General features: G+C 42.0%; 1 protein-coding gene across 3 annotated transcripts in view; it reads right to left on the minus strand.

Moving 5' to 3' along the window:
* Window positions 1-22,303, minus strand: part of LOC119647812 (fibrillin-3) — a 369,488-nt gene that overhangs the window by 190,218 nt on the left and 156,967 nt on the right. For all 3 annotated transcript variants that reach the window (XM_038049031.1, XM_038049033.1, XM_038049032.1), the window contains exon 4: window positions 7,895-8,087. In XM_038049031.1, coding sequence (XP_037904959.1) covers window positions 7,895-8,087 — 193 coding nt within the window. The remainder of the gene's footprint in view (window positions 1-7,894; window positions 8,088-22,303) is intronic.

A 22,303-nucleotide genomic window follows, 5' to 3' on the forward strand; every position in this document is an offset into this window, starting at 1 on the left:
CATATTTGCACAGATGCTTCAAACGTGATTGGTGGATGGGATCTTTCATGAGTTATAAAAAGGGCAAAAAGTAGTTTTGTTGCCTAAAACTGTAAATTTCCTGGTGAATTATCTTCCTACAGACTTTTTTGTCAATTAGACACTGTGGGGAAAATACTGGAGCGAATAATGTACAAAAGGTTACTTCCGGATCTAGAGATTCTCATAGGCTAGACAGACTGGTCATGATGGTTACTGTCATAGCAGAAAACATGATGCTTTGGCAGTTTGCAGCATTAGCACTTACAACATAATGAATAGAAAATTGCCTTCCTTCTCAATGGCATCAATTTCAAATTTAACGCTGCGCATTCGAACTTAACGACACGAACTAAAACAATATATTTTTCGAACTTCAATATAAATCATATTATATACTTAAGTAACAGGTTAGTAATAATTGCTTCAAAACTAGAAATATTGGTTTTGTATAGAAATAAACTTTTTCTTAAATTCGCGAGTGTTCCTCGCCGCGGTTGGAGACAGAAGAGACCGGCTTATTTCCATGCGGTCCTTTCTGTCCTAACCAACGGCACTTTCTCACCGCTAATTCTCCACTCCCGTGCTGAGTTCTAAATGAGTGGCGAGTTCTAAAGTGAGTGGAGAGTTCCGCGCCATCTACCCGTCCGCATCCGCAACATTTGAACTAAATTTCGAATGCTGCGGATCCTGCCGCGCCACATCACTCCGCCCCCACACGAAACCTAGGGGGTTTCGGCGACCGATCCCGGAACTCCGTTCCCCGTTAATCCACAAAGCGGACACGATGCTGCTTCGGGGCGCACACGGGTTTCAGTCTGGACAAAGAGACCGCCTTTCTGTGTCCACCGATCTCGAGCTGGAAGGAATGTTCTCCCCTCTCGAGAACGCGGTACGGGCCCTCATATGGAGGTTGCAGCGGCTTCCGGACGGCATCCGTCCTGACCAGAACGTGCGTTCATGTGTCCAGTTCCTTGCGCGAACAGGCAGATGTGGGCGAGTGTCGAGTAGGTGGTGGCGCTTTGATGCGTCGGAGATTGTCCCTCAGCAGGCGCACCAACCCCGACTCCGTGAGACCCGATCCCTTGTCGAAGACCGGATCGCTTGGAAGTCTTGAGTTCTTCCCGTATACCAGCTCCGCGGGGCTGGTAGCAAATTCCTCTCGGCGGGTTGCACGTAGGCCGAGTAAGACGAGAGGCAAGCCTTGAGTCCAGGACGGATCATCGCGTGCCATAATGGCGTCTTTCATAGTCCGGTGCCAACGTTCTAGTATCCCATTGGATTGCGGGTTGTATGCAGTAGTCCGCTGGCGTTTAAAACCCAGGAGTTTGCCTAACTCCGAGAAAAGGGTGGATTCAAATTGCATTCCCTGGTCAGTGATGACCACTGCAGGGACGCCAAAGTGAGGTATCCACTCTCGGCAGAGGGCTTCGGCACAAGATTGCGCCGTAATGTCTTTCAGAGGTATTGCCTCAGGCCACCGCGTGAACCTATCGATGATTATGAGGCAATACTTGTAACCGTGCGAGTCTCGCAAAGGCCCTATTATGTCGAGGTGTATCGTGTGGAAACGCTTGGTAGTGCGGGGAAATGAGCCCACTTCTTTCCTTACATGCCTGGAGACCTTACACTTCTGGCGTGCGATGCACTCTCTGGCCCAGGAATTGATATCCTTGTTCATGGAGGGCCAGAAGTATTTTCCGATGACTAACCGATTTGTTGTCCTGATGCCGGGATGCGCCAAGTCGTGAACTACGTGGAACACTTCCTTGCGAAATGTGGCTGGAATGTATGGCCGAGGTCCCTTTTCCGAGTCTTCGCAGCAGAGCGAGAGGTTTGAGCCGAAGATGGGCAACTCCCGAAATTTGTATTTGGGATTGGATTTGAGGCTCTGAAGTGCTGCGTCATCCTCCTGCGCCTTGGCAATAGCCGAGAAATCGAGTGAGGCGGGGATGTTAACCTCGGAGACACGAGACAAAGCGTCAGCAACTATGTTGTCCTTGCCGGACACGTGCTGGATGTCTGACGTAAACTGGCTTATGAAGCTCAGGTGTCGAAGCTGACGAGGGGACGCTTTGTCGGGCTTTTGTTTCGAAGCATACGTGAGAGGCTTGTGGTCCGTGAACACTGTGAACGGCCGGCCTTCTAGGGAGAAACAGAAGTATTTGATGCATCAAGTACGCAGCGAGCAGTTCGCGATCGTAGGTACTGTAGTTCCGTTGAGCGGGATTCAACTGTTTCGAGAAGAAGCTCAACGGCTGCCAAACTTGATCCACCTTTTGGTGAAGGGCAGCACCTACTGCGATGTCAGAGGCATCAACAAAAACGGCTAGGGGTGCATCTTGCAGAGGAAATGCCAAAAGTGTAGCATCAGCCAGCTGCTGTCGGGATTTATCAAACACGCAGACAGCCTCTTCAGACCACACAATCTCTCGTGTGTCCTTTGTTTTGGGGCCAGACAAGTAGTTGTAATTGTTTAGGATAAGTGAGTATGGACTTAGGATCCCTCGCTTATCCTAAACAATTTATTTAGCTTTAGCCAACTCAGGCTCAAACTATTGGTTTCGATTGGATATAATTCGCACCCTTGGCGTGTTTTCCTGAAAATATAAAGGAGCGTTTTCCATCTGATGTCACTCACGGTCACGCTGCTCCCAGGGCAGAGGTGAGGCAGCGTCTGAAGAGTTGCCTCTGCCCTGGACGAAACCGTTTGTCCTATAATTTTTTTTTTTTTTAGAAATATTGGTTTTGTATAGAAATAAACTTTTTCTTAAATTCGCGAGTGTTCCTCGCCGCGGTTGGAGACAGAAGAGACCGGCTTATTTCCATGCGGTCCTTTCTGTCCTAACCAACGGCACTTTCTCACCGCTAATTCTCCACTCCCGTGGCGAGTTCTAAATGAGTGGCGAGTTCTAAAGTGAGTGGAGAGTTCCGCGCCATCTACCCGTCCGCATCCGCAACATTTGAAATAAATTTCGAACGCTGCGGATCCTGCCGCGCCACAATGCAAAGAAAGGGTAGTCCTATTAAATATTGGACAATGATTACCCTTGATAAGCAGCATGCATTTAACGCGGCCAATTAGAGCCTTATAATAAGGTTTTGTGGCAGCAAGTAAAGTCCTCAACGTTCAAATTGTCAGCGCTACGCTGTTCAATTTGTATAATTGCTTGCCAAAATGGCCTATATTGTTCCAGTTTAGGAATATTTTTACGTTGTGTTGAGTTCATCAAAAAGTTTTATTAATGGTTTCGAATTAATCTTGGTTCTGACTAATGCTAGAGTCCTCATTATGGGGGTTCAAATTTCTGGGCCTATTAGTGTGAATTTGGCTCTGATTAAAGGTGTATTATTTTTGTTTTGTTGGTTGTGGGATGGGGTGTTTTGATTGACGGTCATGTGCTTAGGGTGTAAGAAGTTTAAATTTCGTAAGCTTAGGTTAATAGTGGTAGGTATCTCGAAACGTGCGATCAAAATCACACCTCCCCACAATATCCACCCCTAACCACCCATTACCAGCCTCTCAACCAATCAACTCTGTGTCCACACTACACGTGTACTAACAGAGTAATAACCACCCTTCATAATCCCCCTCGAGGAATGATGAAGTCCTAAATGAGATTAGCACAGCGTTAACGTACTCTCAGCGAAAATGACTGAGAAGGCCTACTTGATGATGCATGCAGGTTTAAAACCCCATCACGCTGCTGTACAATTCAATACAAAATACAATAAAATCTCAAAAGGGAATAAGAAAAAAAGACAAGGAAAAGCGGAAAGCGACAGCAAATAATGTTTCAAATAAGCACTACACTTGCAACATCCACTAAATAATCAATTAAGTAAAGGGTGGTGACTGAGCTAAAGATCGACTTGACCCGGGAAAAATCTAAAAAGGGTAAAAGCTTTTAAGCTGGCAACCTGTAATTTTATGCACATTTTAAAATTCATGGTTATAGCTTGCTCCCTGACAACAATATCGAGAATCCCAGACTGCTTTCTTCCTTGTGAGCGAAAATACCGAAAATTGTGGACTTACGCGAGGTGAAATGTTTAGGCTATGGGAAGAGCTTATCTCTTTCTCTCCCTTATCGCACTGTAACTTTGTACTCTGGAAATCCTGGTAGTCGGAGACGCGAATCGGATTATGGACTATTACTGACGCAAGGTGCGATTTTGTAACCTGGACGTCCGTTTCTAACTGGACAATTGTGCGCAGTTCGGGAGAAACATCTTAAAGCTGCCATTGCCATGAAGGGTGATCTGTATGCCTAGATGTGAAGGGATCCGCTGCAATTGGAACACATCAGCACCAAAAATCTGATATCTGATGCGTCCGTAAGCGGGGTACTCACATGGAAAATGTTCCATGGATTCCGCATCCTCATTGCAAGATAGACACGTATCATCTTGGATAATTCCTATTCTGAACATATACCCAGCTAGTGAATTATGGCCAGTCAGAATGCCTACAATATGTTTGTTTGGTTCTGACCGGAAGAGTTTGGTTTATCTAGCAGGATTAAGGCTTCACCATCTGTCATTATGGGAAGCTTATTTCCAGTTTTTGATAGCCGCATCAGACAACTACAACACTCCAATTGCTGGTTCCGGTCCAAGCATGGGGATAGTTGAAGCCTCTTTTGCTAAGGCATCCGAGATTTCATTTCCCTCTACACCACAATGACCAGGTACCCGAGTAAGTCCACTATATTGAATCTAGAAACAGAATTCAATCGGTTTCTACATTCCTGAACGATTTCTGAAGTGATCAAAGTACTACTCAACGCCTTTAATGCAGTTTGACTATCGCTTCAGATTACGATGCACCTCGTCTGCTCGCTTCATCTTTATCTCTACATGTTTGTTCCAAAGAAGCTTCATGTATAGAATAACTTCTAGATATTCCCTTTTTCGGAGAGTTGAAAGGTTGTACCTCTCATATCTGGAAGGCAAAGACCATTCAGTTTCCTCCTTTTTGTAAATAATACCATTGTTGTTTTATTTGGATTTACTGAAAGTCCATGCCTGAGACACCAACTGTCAATCAAATCAACAGCACGTTATGTATTTCCACACACCATTCCGTAATCTCGCCCAACATCCAGCACCGCCACGTCATTCGCATAAGCTTGAACGTGTATTGGCAGATTCTGGAGTTCGCATAGTAGTGAGTTGATCAGCAAAGTCCACAGAAGTGGCGATGTCCTTGAGGGCAGCCTTTTGTCGCTTCCATTGTTAAGTAGCGATCAACACCCACTTCACAAATAGGACAAGCCAGAACGCAGGTCCTCGGCCTCGACGGTCTTTCATCGAAAAAGATCCTAATCTCCTTGACTAATCCAATCCCACAGATTTTGTTAAAACGAACCCATGGCTCTTGAACCGGAAATATATAAGGACAGTCCTGCAACTTTGCCAGTTTTGCCGCCAGTAGATAGGATTTGACTAACTCTTATGTTTATAGCAATAAGTGCAGTATAATATGAAAACCGCCGCTAACTGAAAAGTTTGCTGCGTTCAGTGTGGATCTCACCGGGGTTACCAGCTTATCCTCACCTTCCACCGAAAATTCCACTTTCTTGCGTCCAATTTCTCTGGATATCGTCACACTTGGTGGTGTAGTAACATCCATGTCCTCATTCCCAAGAAACTTCACCTTCTTTCGCAATGCCTTCCGGTGTCGTCGGCTAGAAGCCCTTCCATGTTCACGAAGTCCGGGCTGCATGGATTTATTTTCACATACTGGCGTAAGACCAGTTACGTCCACATTAGCAGCTACTCTTTCTTCGGTTTTTCCGGGTACAGGCGGAGAAGAAGGTTCTGACAGGCAAACCTGTAGTCCCTTCTCCTTTGCGGCTGAAGCTTCCTTCTGCCGAGCCTTCCACTCCCTATTTTAGAAAAGTTAGGTAACAATGTCACCGACCGGCCGACCGTAGTCAGATTTCCAGTTCCTCTCACGACCCACCATCCTGGGTGACTGACGAACGATTGAAGGACAGGCGCATGGCAATATGTAGTAATGCTCAAGCTGCACTGAGGGAATTGATCACCTCAAAAGTCGTTCCAGACTGTAGTTTGCGTTTGAAATGTACAACTAGATTCAATACGGTGAAATTAGCTTAGGACCAGTGTGGTTAGAAGCCTGAACAAAGGAAAGTTTAATTTCTCCTATGACGGCCCTGGAACAAGCTGGAAAATGTTGATTGTATCGAGAAATGTAACCATCAGTAGCGAGCATAGAGGTTCCCACATGGACAACTGACCGAGACAAGATGCATCAAACTTTCCTAGGCAGAGTCGAACAAATATATTGGGAATTTTGGCCTGTCCAAATCAGGGAGATATGCTTTCTAACTGACCATAACTAACCAGCTAGACATATGTTCAGAATGGCAATAGCATAAGACGGCATGTGTCCAAAGAATACTTTCTATATGAGCGCGAATCTGTGCGAGTGGTTGTTGGGATTAGCAAAGGTAATACAACGCCCATCTTTCGTTCACATTTTCTTCTTCGCTGATGATGTTGCCATCTTCATGTGGACCCGTACTTTTCTCCAACAACCCAGTCTATATCCATTTGACTTTTAAACAAAATTGTCATAGATCCTTCATAATGCGTTGTCAAAATTTTTCTATCTTCCTTCTTCCTCAGTATTTCATTGGCTATTCTCGGAAGGTCGCTTGGTCATATTAGTCTTCCTTAATTCTAGTAGGCTGCCGTATGTATTGTTGGTAAGCATATTTTTTCCTATTTCTTGGCGATCTGGTCAAACCAGTCGCTCTTTCTTTGCCGAGGTTCTACTCCCAATATTGCCTCCAAGTTTTAATAGTCATTGATGAGTTTATTTTCAAGATCATTGTATATGAGTGTTAATTTCTTTTTCAGAGTAAAAACACACACCTCGGCAATTGGTTCACTCTAGAGTCTACCGATGTTAGTTTCTTAATAAGGCTAACCGAATACAGAGTAGATAAGCGACACCGATAGGTGACTTTCATTAGATAATGATCAAAATCGCAGGTCACTCCTCGATATGTGCGAATATCGCGGGGCGTTAGAGATCCGTCTTCTCTAGATAAGCACATGATCCATCTGGTTGTAAGTTCGACCATCTCAAGATGACTAGGTTCTCTGAGTATGCATCTCTGTGGGAAGTATGGGGAACCTACTATCATAACATTACTATAGGCAAAGTCAATATCCATTGTCATTGTTGACCTCATAAAGGGATCAAAAATTCAAGGCAGAGTTTTACGGTGGTTATAATGTAGCAAAGACTTCAAAAAGTAAGTACTAATCTAGCAGAAACACTGCCGAATATGTAAATACAAATTTACTGAACCCTTCCACAGTAATTCTAACTCAAAATTGACGTCGGTCACAATGATCACATTGTCTGCTTTGCTGAGAAACTTCACCAGGGGACTATTCAACTGGCCCTCTAAACCGCGACCTCATAGTCGGAATAGCATTTTAGACAAAAGACGGATAAAAATGGATCTATGAGAAAGGCAGTCAGATAAATCAGATAATGAGATTTTTGAGAAGGCTTCGCCTGCGAAGGTTTTAGCAAAACGTTAACTTACCTTAACAGTAAGTGGAACGAACATATAAGTAATATTTTATTGAATGCTGGATATTTTCACTGTCTTAGAATCAAACATAAATCTGTACCATATTCAACTGAACATTATACGAGTTAGCAGTATATCATATTATCCTTCAGTTCCAACCAATCGATAACTCTCCTCCACGATATAATCAACTTTATTAAGAACAACCACGATTCTTTTCTCAACAACCCCGAACCATACATTTCAAACAAACATAGTGTTACATTTGGCACTGACAAAATTTGGTGTAAACTTACCGATTGTATTTGACAACATATCCATTTGTAATATCTGGTGCTCGAACAAGTGCTCGTCCCATGCATGATAGATCCAAATCTTTAGCAAATTCACTGGTTATTCCTGTATCCTCAAGAATCTCCTGACCTTTTTTCTTCCTTCGTCCACCAGCATCGTTTCCCGATTCGCCCGTCTCCGATGATGTCTGCTCCGCTATTATATTGTACGTATCCAATTCCATTGTATGTAGCCAGTCAAAGAATCATATCGTGAAACATACCCCAGCAAGCAAAGAAGCAGGATCAAGGTGATTCAGCCGAGAAAGATAGAAAATACAAGAGAAGATATAAACACAAGTCCATAAATTAAAGTGGCTACAACCCGGCTCCTACGTACATAAATTTGTTTAGTGTTTTTCGTCCCCAGGGAGCATATATACCGAATATGGTTACGGTTGGTTCTCATTTTGTAGTATCTCTGGTGTATGCAATTGCTTGTTTAACATGGTTAGAAACAACGGAAGCACCATAGTGCTGAGATGGCAGTTCAAATGACCTACAGCTTATTGGGTAGTGTTGTCAACTTGGGGGCAGAAATTTCGTTTTGAAGGTAGCTTAGTTGAAAACAAGTGCGAAAAACTCCATAAACACTAAGCATCCTTAAAAATGTTTTACATTTACGTTTCAAGTTCACTTGAAATCGACCTATTTTATAGAAATCTTTTATTTTTCTTTTTTTTTTTGCAAATTAGCCGAAGGTTGTACGTACACTGTGTTTTTGAGTACTACAGAATTTAAATTAGATAATTATTCACTGGTTTGTAGGTGTCATTTCTTTTGGCTAAATACACCGACCAGAATCATTGAGCAAAATAAACTCAGGCTATAAATGCAAATGCTATACGTGGCCAACAGACATGATAATTAACCCATTGACTGAAAAGGTTCTACTCGGAAATCCGATAAATACTCATGTGACTATTGGGGTGATGTGTTCGCGGAAGCATTCTCCGTTTTAAATTTTTCACCTCTACCTTCCATATTCAATCTGTAGAATGTACATTATACATTATCTTTTCTGCTGAATAATAAAGCTGTGAAGCAATAAATTAGATATTGAGGGGGAAAACCAATATGACAGTCTATTGTAAGTTTTTCATTTAAAAATACAAGATTTTTAATATTCACAAACCAAAGTGCTTATTTTTCAGGTTTTCAAAAAAACCTCATTAAAATCAATCTTGCTAACTGCCGTGTTTTCACGACCTTACACCTGACCAAATCGAACCATCAAATCCCGGTAGCTCCAAAAGCGGCAGTATATAAATCCCTTCGGGCTCTTCTATTTCACAGGGGTGTCTTTTGGTCTATGCAATGTGGCGCAAACTTTTCAGATTAATTTTGTTTCGTGTATTTAGATGATGCTTTGGTCTCCTCTTCTTCGAAGTCTGAGCATTTGGAATATATCGAATGCATTTTTCAACGTCTCCTTGAAGCTGGTCTTGTGCTTAACATTGAAAATTACAAACTCCTTCAAAAGCAGGTGAAGTTTTAAGGCCACATGATTTTCCGTGAGGAAATCCAACCAGATCCACATAAAATTCAGGCCATCATAGTCTTTCCACAACTTCTATCGTCGTTTCTTACCCAAAGCCGCTCAACATCAAGCAATCCTCAATGTCCACTTGTCTGGACCCGAGACCAAAGACTCATTGCGTGATGATTGCGATGTCTACAGAGGTTGGCCAGGCATTTAAGCTGGCCAAATGACAGCTGACGGACGCTACACCTCTGACATTCCCTCAATCAGATGCACTACTAGCCGCTTTCGTCGAGACCTCAGACACCGCGCCAACGTCGAGACCTCAGACACCGCGCGTGGGTCGCCCTTCACCAAAAGGCGAACCAAATCTGGCAGCTGTTGTGCTTCTTTTCTAAGAAATTGAATATAGCACCTACGATTGTGAGCTATTAGCATTGAGCTGATTTCTACCTAATAGTGTGTGTGGTCCAAATTTCAGCCTCAGTTACTCTCAGATATTTCTGTTATGGCTGTTCGTGAATGACATGTTTACCAAAGCAAACTTGAACAGTTTTCTTTTGCTTAGACATTGGGAGCAGCTAAGCGACCCGTCTGCATCTTTTACGTGCCAAAGTAAAAAACCGAGAACAGACCGCAGCGTATGTCATCAGTCTTCGTCCAGATCATAGATCAGCTTTCGCTGTCAAAAGTAATCAAAAATTATATTCAACATCGCATTACATCGCAGATTTGAGACATTTTTGATATCGACAATCATCAATGTGCAGTATTTTCCTTCGTCAAATACTTTCAAATATCGTAAGTCACTTTCGTCACATTATCCGCTGATAGGAGCTTTTGAAAACCAAACTGCCGTTAGAAAAACAGCTACCGCTCTCAATTACTGGTTATGGGTTCTCCGCTCAAAGACTTGTCTACTGTATTCGGAAAGCAAATAGGTCTATTGGATGTTCACTCACCTGACGTCTCACCCGGCCTGAAGATTAGCATAAGCTTTTAAAATTTTCAATCTATGGGGAAAGAACCTTCTTTTAGGCCCGTCGAAGGGATACTATCCTGATATTGGGGAAGCAATGACGTAACCATCGGCCGCCTAGATTATTGCGGCATATTACAGGACACTATGCTGTCTAAAAGGTGGAAATGCAGTTATCTCAACACCAAAATCAAGTTGAAACTGTTCAATGCTAGTCTTCATTCTGTATTGTAATCAGTAGCACATGGAAAGTGAATCCAACTGTTACTCAAAAGTTGCGTCGTATTATCGAAGTATGCTTGCCTGTCACTATCTCAAATGAAGAACTAGGTCAGCGAACAGGCCTGGCACGCGTACACACTGTGATCGAAAGTCGGAAGTAGCAGTGGATAGGTCACAAATTGAGGAAAGGGTGACAATTGCTATGCGGGATATGACATGCAGCGAAACCCACTCTCCTAAGATGACTGACGAGTGGGTCGCCCCGGAAATAATGGGGAGAGCTGAAGGGCATTTCAGGTAACCGCCAATGATGGCGTGTAGATGTGGTTGACGCGCTTCATCCCATCAAAGGTAAATGCAAATTTATCTCATATTCGAAGAGTCATTGTTCACACTCTGGCATGCTTCTTCGATGGTGGCTTCTTCTTCTGGACCTGCACTCCTTAGACCATTTCTCTACTTTCACATCCGAGGTGGTTTTGATGCTCATCCTGTTACTCTATTCACATTAAGGCTTATTAGTCTGAATCGTTTATCAGTCATTAGCTGCGGATTACTGTGCTTTTGCTCATCGCTAACTTCCACTGCTTGACTTGTGAGTAACCTAGGAAAGTTAAATCCGTGATAGAGCTTAGCTCCCACTTTAAATTTGGCCAGAATAAAAGTTAGACACGAGGAGACATCGAATATGATTCTTCTCCTTTCATTTTTTCCCAGCTTTCCCATTGTCGGTAATAATCGTTTTGTTGTACGGTTTGGGGACACTCGCTAGTGTACCTAGTATATTATAATACAATAATCTTTTCATAATCCTGATGTCAACTGGTCCTAAGCACATTCGGAGTGGTTTAAATTGGCTGGATGACTGTTATTTCATATTTATTTATTTCCTTATTTCATAAGGAAGGCTAAACAGAACCCACTGTGAAATGGCACATAAGAACAAGGAATCGAATCCCGTTGTGGCGCTTTAAGCCACTAAGTACATATCACAAGTGTCAGGAAATGACCAACAAAAGCTGAATGAATTTTGAGTATAATTGAACTACAACAGTAACAAGGATCCGGTTCATCAAATGCAAAGGGACTGCAGACTGTAAGTAGGAAATAAACTCTGGAATCCCTTCCAGATGCCTCCTTCACAGGTTCTGAAATCAAAACGAGTGATGGAAGCCGGTTGGATAAGTCAGTCCTGTACAACAATGCAAAGAAAGACAGCTCGGATGCAAGGCCAGAGCAGCACCAAACCCCGGACCAATCTTACAAGTGAAACAAGCTAACGCCCTTCCCGTAAAAAGTATTATATATATTAAGATTATTATGAAGATGATAAGAGACTAGAGATAAGAGATTACTGTGAGATTTTGCAATAGAGGAACTATTATACACCGAAATATGCTGCTCATATGTTTATATTCTTATTACGGAACTCCTTCAGTGAGCTCTTCATTTGGTGGAAGGCTGGTGTGATCGAGAAAATCTTATGAATACAGCCTTCTGTCCTACACCGGTAAGGAATACTAGACAAATCCAAACTCCGATCCCTTTTTTCCCATCCCTCAGGTACCAAATAAGATCAAGTATCTTAAAGTGATGGATACCCTGTTTTATTGGAACAAACATATAGAGGTTGTAATAAACACCGGTAAACGGACATCGCTCCCACAAGAAAAACGGTAAGTAAAAAAATGTGACTTAAAATCACAGATGTTATATAGATGGTACCACCCGTACTTACCTATGTAGTTCTAGTATGGGAGACCGAACGTGGAGCAGAGGAAAGCTTGATTACAGGTACAGTGACCATTCCAGCCACCCTTGTCTGAAGGCAAACTACAAACACCTAGCATATTGATCAATTAAGGGCAATCAATAGAAGTGCTCAATATTTTCAACTGCGTATGCTTTCCAGGAAAAGTGATACGCGTACCATTGTTAATGAAATTACGGTAAGAAAGATAAGCCTCTAATGCACTTCCTTATGAGTGTCTAGCTCTAGCTAGGGCCAGGCACTGGGTTATGGGTGAATCAATCTTTGGCGAAGCTCAAAAAAAGATTGCGAATCCTCTGGATTTCTACTTATGACGCCAAAGTCTTGAAGAAGTGGCGCATCATGCGCTAACTATGCTCAGATATTTTATGAGATAACAAAATATTAATGGCTTCTCCTGAATTACATAATAATCTAATTTTGACTCAATAGTCATGAAAATATTGAACTTCCAACATACAGTCCATACACATATGTTGACCAATATCTCTACCGAACGCAATACTGCCTCCTATAGGGTACTGTAATCCTGTAGTGTACCGTTACGGTTTTGAATGAAGTGCTTTAACACACTTCCAGGCCAATTGGGTTGTTGCGCCAACGATTAATATTATTAATATCTCTACCAATTGAAGATATTTAACATTGGTTTCAAAATGAATTTGATTCCTACCCAGAAAAAAGAGGAGAAAGAGGCCAGGTTCGCAGCATATGGACTCTACCATAACTAATGGTATGTGGGTACTTCTGACAAACGGACACAATAATCTCATCAACGAAATTGCAAATCCTACTGTGAGCAACGATTTCAAGTTATCAAAATTTTCGTGAGACTTCAGTTCTTTGGGAGAACTACGTAAAATAGGTAGACTTCCGAAAAATAAAAGATTGTCACGCCACAGAAATATAGAAATGTGTATAGAAATGTACAACGCACCTTTGAATTGGTTGATAGTTGGTGCACGAGTAAACCAAAATACTATAAAATTAAAAGGAATGAAAATGAGAGATCTTTGCCACATCTGATGCAGCTCTAGATGCGCTCCTCATTTTGCTACCCTTGGGTAAATATATTCATTGCATTACAGCCAGAGCAGCTCATAGACTAATTCGTTTAGGTCCATGATAAAACAGCGGTCGGTCGGGGGGAGGTGATCATGGGAGCTTGGAAGAGATGTTAGAAGAATTCAATTCGGCTCTTCTAATGCCCTCCAATGCTCAGATCTGTATACATTTGTTTGCTGGGAGATATAAAGCCCCAGAGGAAAGCGTTAAAATGGGGGTCTACTTTTCCAATCAAAACGAAAGGTGGGTTTTTTTTTCAGACAATAATGATCTTTCTAACTGACATATACGATCCTAAGATGACTTGTATAAGTGACGAGCGGTTGATGAACAGGCAGAACGTAATCTGAAATGGTAGTGTTCGCATTCAATAATATATAATATTAGCTCTTTTCTTACTTTTTATTAGCCTACTAAATTATCCCTGAACTGGCGTGAAATTTGAAGTTTAAAGCCGTGTTCAACGGATTCAGGATTATCAGAAATCGTTCGCAGCGCAGCGAAGCAGTTATCTGTTTTTATTTCAGATTTAGTTCGTATGATGTTATTTCGGTAGGCTCGCGCGAATCCCCTGTTTGTTTATTTTTCAGAATCCTGTGCGGACCCACAAATCGTGAGAGATCATATTCGAAGGACCTCACCCATATTCCCGAATCTAGCAAGCATAGAGGCATGCACGGGTCGATGCAGCACTTTGATATAGTTGAAGTGTTTATGGGCGGACCGTCCCGGTCAATTTCAGACAGACGGACAGACCTTAACTGATACTAAACATTCCAAACTGTTCCTGACTGAATCAAATAAATATACTTAGAGGTTTGTCTTGCCGAAAAGCTGAAAGATATGCAGAAATATGGAGGGCATTCTGACTGGCCATAACTCACTGGCAGGACATATGTTCAGAATATAATTATTACAAGAAGTTCGGAGTCCGTCCTATTTCCCCGCTTAGAGGTCAGATTTTTGGCACCGAATTACTCCACAGAGACTGATGAAAATCCTGTAAGTGGTATATTCCATTGGACGGAGGCTTCAAGTATATTAGACCATTACGATGTGACTGCCCAAGGATTGATCCTCTCTTCCGCCCTATAAACACACAGATATGCCTCATAGGCGACATAGCATCATCATCATACAGTGAATCTGAAGCGCGATAGGTGAGGATGTCTAAGCCCATACATAACTGTACCTAAAGCGCAAATGTGTAAGATAGACCTTGTGTGCCAAAGAAGATCTGCAAGTGTGCATTCATACTCTGTCCTACACCGAAGCATCCTTAAAGCCATTGTGCCATCTCCAAACAGGGCTGTATATTTAAATAAGGGACGAAACGACAACAAAATCCCAAAATCCCAACTACAGGGTGCGGCAGCATAACTTCCTTTTTTAAAATGCGCGCCACTCAGTTAGTTGATGTCATAGCGGAGCGCTAGTGGTCTCGTTCAAGAGGGGATATTGTAAAGTTTTATCCCGACATGGTTCAGTCGCCATCATGCGTTGGAATAGTGAGGAGCGTGCCTTTGCCGTTGAGGTTTACTTTTCAAGCGGATGTTCGGTTATTGCAACACAGCGTGCATTTCGGAATCGCTTTAATTTAGCCCCGTTGGCTCTCCTCCCAGACCGCAAATCAATTGTTACATGGGTCACTACATTCAGACAAACTGCAAGTGCAAAGGAAGAACAGGAGTCCCTCGGCCCGTTAGATCACCTGACAACATTGAAGCAGTGAAAGCGTCAATGTTGCGATCGCCACGGCGTTCTGCGCGCAAACACGCATCTGCCCTTGGACTATCCGATCGTTCTGTGAGAAGAATTCTTCGTGATGATCTTCATTTTCATCCCTATAAGACGGCGATAGTGCAGGAACTTTCGGAACGTGACTTCAATTCTCGGATGAACGCGTGTGAGCTTCTTCTTGATGTCGTTCCCGAGGGTGTTATTGTTTTTTTTTAGCGATGAAGCCCATTTTCATTTGTGTGGGTCGGTTAACAAACAAAACATGCGCTACTGGGTTGACTCCAACCCTCGAGAATTGCATCAAAAGCCTTTGCATTCACCCAAAGTCACAGTGTGGTGTGGAATTTCCTCAGCTGGAATTATTGGTCTCTGGTTTTTTGAGGAAAATGAGGTTACAGTGACAGTGAATTCGGAACGGTATGTAAACATGCTACAGAATTTTTTTCCCACGGCTAGAAAATTTGGATTTGGGGGACACTTGGTTCCAACAAGACGGTGCAACAGCACACACTTCAAGAGCATCGATGGCTGTTTTGAGGGAACTCTTTCCAGAGCGCCTTATCTCAATTAGAGGCGATTTGGAATGGCCGGCACGTTCTCCCGATCTGTCCCCTTGTGATTTTTTTCTATGGGGTTTTTTGAAATCCCGTGTTTATGTGAACCGTCCAAGAACTCTACAAGATTTGAAGACCAACATCCAAGAAAAAATTGCTATGCTAACAAGAGTCATGACAAACGCCAGAAATCGGTTTACGCAATATATGGAGAATGGGGGACGTCACCTAACAGATTTGATCTTCAAAACAATGTAAATAAAAACATAGACAAATATTTTCCTATGCATACAATAGTTTTTATTGAGTTTTGAAAAAAGGAAGTTATGCTGCCGCACCCTATATATTCAAAATAACGTTGAAGCAGATAGCGAAACGTAAAGATCTTGACGGTACAGGAGAAGTTCATGTACTTATAAGAGGAGAATTTCAATCTCCATTTGCTGGTTGAATTAAAGTAGCCTAAATCTTGGGGATACTGATAGGCCTAATAACCGGTCACTGTCGGGGACAATGGACCACTACGGTCTCAGCGCTCCGAGACTTTGCCTCTCCCCGACCTCATACATACACACACAACACCGTACTTACGCCAAAGAGCTATACTAACCAGGGAATAATAGGACCGGACTCTTCACTTGTGTAAACTTTGGAGGCAAAAAGTCAACAGACTGCAGTATGGGGCTACAAACGTCGAACCTATACAAGTTAACTATCCATTATGTATGAGTTGGACAGTTTCGAACCCAGTGTAACAAAGTTGAGACACAGACTCTCAACCAACTCAGCCTGCACTCGTTCACTGGACAAGAAACTGCTCAATTAATAATAATTATAATCGGTGGAGTGACAAACCCACCCTTTTCGGATCTCGACCTTGAAACAACTTCAGTCAACACCGTTGCGGTACACTGCAGGGCAAGGGTACACTGTGGTTAGCATTGCACTCGCCCGTGAATATTATCCTGATTTGACTCAGATATTCAGTCACGATTCAGAAATTCCTTCAATTAATTTTTTAAATTGAATTAACTTTGAAAACATTACATTCTAAAACTAATTAGAGATACATCCCAATTGAACCCTAAGGCTTTAGAGCTTACTATAAGTTTCTATTTTAAAAAAAGATACAATGAAATATCGCTGAAATTCCTAAATAAGTCCTAATAGCTTTTACCGTCGTTGATGAAATCACAACTCGACAACCCCAAACGTGAACTCCATAGTGGCGCAATCATTTCAAGTACGAGATAACTCGCCAAGATGTGATAAGAGAGAAATAGTTCCATCGGGCACAAACGTGGGAGAATTCGTAGATGTTAAGCAATCATGTGGCGTATATCAGTTACTACTCCTTCACAGTTTACATCCTGTTCGTTTGCCACTAGTCAGACAAACTCTTTGTTTATAAATTGTCGTAAGATAAATTGTAGCAATTGTTACATGCAGAACAACAAAATAGTCCTTGTTCCCTCGATATCAGCAGCTTCCACTGGAAGTAGCGGAAGAAGTCAATGTTTTCGGACCCAAACAAACTCGAAAGCGTATAATTTTACATCACCAAAAAGTTTGCCCGATTTGAAATGTTCATACATGTACTCATCTACCCGAAAATTTCAGATGCAGATGGAAATCCCACTCAGTTATTCGTTTTAGTGATTATGATTGCAAAGTTATGAATAAAAGTTGTCGACGAAAAGTTTTATTACATTATACACGCTCAGATATACACACATATTGGTATAAGGATACAGAAGGACACGGATGCATCCTCCATGTAATCCCACAGGGATGTACATATAAAAGCACGAGGGAGAATATGATGTGTTGACGAGTTTCCGGAAAGTTGTAACGAAATTACGAAATTTTCATTTTTGACTTGTGGATTCACTAAGGAAAAAAACATCGACATTTCAATATCAGGCACGTATGCATGCAGCTAATGCGGGGAATTATTATAAGTGGGCATATTAGCATTTAGGGCAGAATCTTAAATGGATGGAATTCTGGGAAATTATATTTATTTTAAAGTATGCCAAGGAGAAAACTTAGCCCGAAAGCAATTCATAATTACAACATGAAGACAATTAAAAGTAGGACTAACCCATATGTGCACTAAGATTAGCTCCCAAAACAGTCACAAATGCCCAACGTGGTCTATATTTACATTGAGGGGTCGACTATGGCCGGCAAGGGATACATGATAAGAGGAAAAAAATTGAGGGTCCACGAGATATAAATGTCCACGACGGTAGGTTTCATCTAAACAGGTTATTATCTTAATTTTGCCTTTCCGCGAACGGAAGAATCTACACGCACAGATAGTACCTATGAACACTTTTGTTTATCCTGCGTGCAAGCTTTTATCTTGAAAGAAAATATTTTTCCAGACAAAGTTGAACTCATATGAACTCCTTAGCTGGCTGGTGCAAAAAAAGTAACAGACAGTTTTCTTTTTGTCGCAATTAACTTCGAGCGTCCATGCCCGCCAGGGAATTCACATATACGCAAATGTGAGAGCGTCCCTTTTCTCTACGCTGCTCGCATACAATCCGTAGAAATTAATTATTAAGAATAGAAGAGACAAAAGTTCATTTGTCCCCGGAGATTTGAAAAGAAAGTTATTAACAAAAGATCGAAAATAGAATCTCGTAGCTGTATGTACATATATAGGATAGGAGGGAAGCGTACCCTCTGAGCACTCAACCCATAGTGGGTCCATTGTACTCGATGCCCCCATTCAACAGAATATGCTCGGTTTATTTATATAACACAGGGTTTTCGTTAATGGATGGGATGCTACCCGCTGTAACTGGAGTACATCAGCATCAAAAATCTTATGTCTGATGCGTCCATAGCCAGGACATTCACATAGCAAATGTTCCGTGGATTCCGCTTGCTCATTACAGGATCTACAAGTACCATCTTGTAGAATTTCTATTCTGCACATATGTCCATCCACTGAATTTGTAATGGCCGCGGCATCGCGATAGAAATGGGATTCATTTGCCTTTTTCAGAATTAATTTGATCAAATAATGCATTCTATAGTGTGCAATTACCTTAAGTTCCGCCGCATATTGCACATTATTGAATACATTTGGGCGAATTAATCGTGACAGAGAGGAATGATCTACCACATCCGTCAATGCTACTGCGTATGTTGCTAGCAACATGAACTCTGGAAGTTTAAGGTGATCGTAGCGACATCGGGACCTGTTCGTGGTGGATAGCTGATTAACGGCGGGTGAATTGCCAACTTCACGAGCGAGGCGGTGGATGACGGGGAGTCGAGAACAAAGGACACAATCAACCGGTCCAACGGAAGTCGAACAATAAACACTGTGGATTAAATTTTCGAATATTTTGAAGTGGGTAGGAATCAAAGACTTGAAAGGACAATTACGAAGAACGGAGTTGTGTGCAAGAAAGAAATCGGTTACAAGCGGAAATCAGTGTCATTTTGAATATATCGGAGTGATAATTCTTGAAATTGTGTACTGGACATGATAATATTAAAAAAACATGTCAGAAGCAACTATCACAGCCATGCTTTTGGTAATTTAGGGTGATTCAAAGAGTGCGTTATCCAATCATCTTCTTATCATCCCTTGGGTATGTTAACCGTTAAGTTCTTGGCCAAAATTCTTAATTAGATTTTCAATTTTAGGAAGAGTATCTGTGAGAGTATCTAAGGAGCTGAATATGAAATAAGACGGGTTATGATAATTGCTAGACATTTTCATCGGCGCTCACGGAAAGCGACCCAATGCCAGTGAACGCATTCATGGATTTTTTGTTTTTTTTTTTGGTAGAGTGTAAGACGTGGGTTAATTTATGGCCTGCAATTGGTAAACAAGGAAGAAGAATTGAGGAATTCGCCAGCATTCAGGGGTGTTTTCTTGCATTTAATATTTAAGCGACTCCGTGCTCATTCAATATTTTGGGAATCTTATCGCTTGGTCCGGTAGTCGAGTTGCCCGCGAGTAGTGCGTGCATAAACAGACTTCCTAGAAAGTTAAAGAATTTTCCTTTGGCATTGTGACTGTAGTGTTCATCAGGACAGTCGTCGCGTTTCCCCGCAGTGTTTGTTATTCTTCACCGGAGAACTTACACGAAAACCAAAGTTTTAACAATCCTGGTCTCGAATCTACGCCAACGTTGACCCAGTATTTGACTAGTTCATCCTTCCAATTTCCGTTGGGGGTGAAAGTGCTTTATAGGCATTCTGAACTATTCCAAGGGGTTTCCGTTACATTTATTGGAACACTCAAGAAGTTTCCTGAAACCGCGAGAAAGCAACAGACCGCTGATTGCAGTTTATTGAATGTTTCTTATGAGAGTAAGTTTGGTGTGGAGGGACGAACGCAACTGAAGTAAAATCGAATTGAAGTAGAGGATGTCTTTGGAGGAAGATTATTTCAAACCTGCATCTGCAATTTACTCAGCAAAAAAAAACAATACCACATGCAAAGTATTCACCAGGTTGCAGTGTATGTAAACTCCGTTGACTGCGAGGAAATTTGATTGTATAATGGCCCATTATGCTAAAAGCACCGCAATTTCATCATCATCAAGGGCGCAACAACCAGTATCCGGTCTAGGCCTACCTTAATAAAGAACTTCAGACATCTCGGTTTTGCGCCGGGGTCGACCAATTCGATATCCCGCAATTTCAGTAAACGAAAAACTTAGCGACCAATTGGCTAAAAAGTGCGCGCAACAAGTACAAGCAATCCTCAAGCGCCTTTCCCACAGTTACGGCACCCGAAGTTCCTCCAAGGGAGTGGAATCAAATTCGTACAATGCGATCAAATGGTAATATACGGCGAATTTGAATTGAGGGATACCGATGACTGGATTTTAAAGAGTCACCGTTGAAGGTGCCTCTGTACCTCGGACGAGTCTCCAGCTCAAATCGTTTACGAACAGACGCAAAAATTTCAGTAAAGAATGTTTCGGAGTGTGAAAATTATGATCATCGACTGAGCATGCTGAAGCAAGGACTGTAAAGCGGTAGACTACGTTTCCGGATGTAGAAAGTGTTTCGCTCCTTTTTGAAGCCAAATCTGTTTTCTTAACTTCCATTCATCTGCCCTGGGTGAATTAGATTGTGCCCGTTAGAGCAACTTTCGTGAATTTCGTGAATTTCGCTCGTCAATTTTGCACAACTTTATCGTTTCTTCGAGCGCAGTCAACGGAAAGTGGCTGACCGTTTGAGTAGTGATTTATATGCAAATAAGTTAAATCAAGCGTTTGCCACAAAGCCTGAGCCCTATTCGATTAAGCCCAATAAAAGCCGGAATTACTTATCAGCTCTTTGCGTACGGAAGGAAGACGCGATCCATCCTTCGCACTTTTGAGATTGTGCAAAGTGTGTAACAAAGTTGGCAAGAATGTCTTCCAAATTCTCAATTTCAATCGGAAGATTAGAATATTTCTTATATTAAGATCTTTCTTATATTAACTACATTTCTCTGGGTGTGCAATCGTAGGTTTTCTTATTTTTTAATAATTTTCTTCTGTTTCTCTTATTTTATCATTTATTTATATTTATACCTGAATTTTATTATCCTTTTTAAGTTTATTTCAGTTCTTTCTTTAAGAATGTTTTTAGTTTCTCTTGATTTAACTCGTTAAGCTTACGCGAAACCCTACCCATGCATACAGACACAAGAATTGATGGATCGTAGCGCCCAAAGGAACCCCCCTCCCCAGATTCCCGAACCTGGCCAGCAGAGAGGCGGTCAAGTACGTGTTGACCGAGCGCTCCGATGGAGCTTCAGTATTTGCGGACCTTGACCGTCAATTTTAGGTTTTTGGGCTAGCTCCCCTTCGGCCACTCAGAATGTTCGTTTGACCATTGCAATTCCCGTTTAGTTCATTATAAATTATAGCTAGTATGGCAGTATGTTTGTATAGGAACGATTGAAAACCCCCAAGGAATTCGACGTTTTATTTCATTCTACACCACAGTGACCAATTGCCCGAGGGCATTCCACAGTACTGAATCTATAAGTAGAGTTTAATCGCTTTGTACATTCCAGGCCTATTTATGAGATAATCAAAGGACTGCTTAATGCTCTCAGTACTGCTTGACTATCGTTGCAGATTGCGATGCGCCCGTTTTTGCATCGTTTGTCAACCATTTAGTTTGCTGTCCTCAGAATTGCATATACTTCCAGCTGAAAGCACCTGCATGTTGCCCAAAGGAAAAAGCCGACACACTTTTTTATTCGAAAAATAGGCTCCCACTTCAGAGCCTCGTTCTGTTTTCGAGTCATCCATGTAGAAGACTTCGGTATATCTCATTACACATTCTTCTAATTCATCCCAATTTTCTCTACGTTTTTCAAATTTCAATTCATCCACTGGATGTCGTGCTCATGGTACCGGTAATACACAGTCATACAGTTCTTTGCAGTGAGGCGAGTTTACAGTCAAAACTCGTTTGTTTCCCCTTGCATACACTCCAACCCATCCAGAGCTAATTCCATCTTTGCCTATTCGTGTTTCACTCGCAATTCAACTCCCCGCGCTCCGCACCTTTCCAACAAATG

This window comes from Hermetia illucens, chromosome 2, assembly GCF_905115235.1.
Source record: "Hermetia illucens chromosome 2, iHerIll2.2.curated.20191125, whole genome shotgun sequence".
NCBI lineage: Eukaryota > Metazoa > Arthropoda > Insecta > Diptera > Stratiomyidae > Hermetia > Hermetia illucens.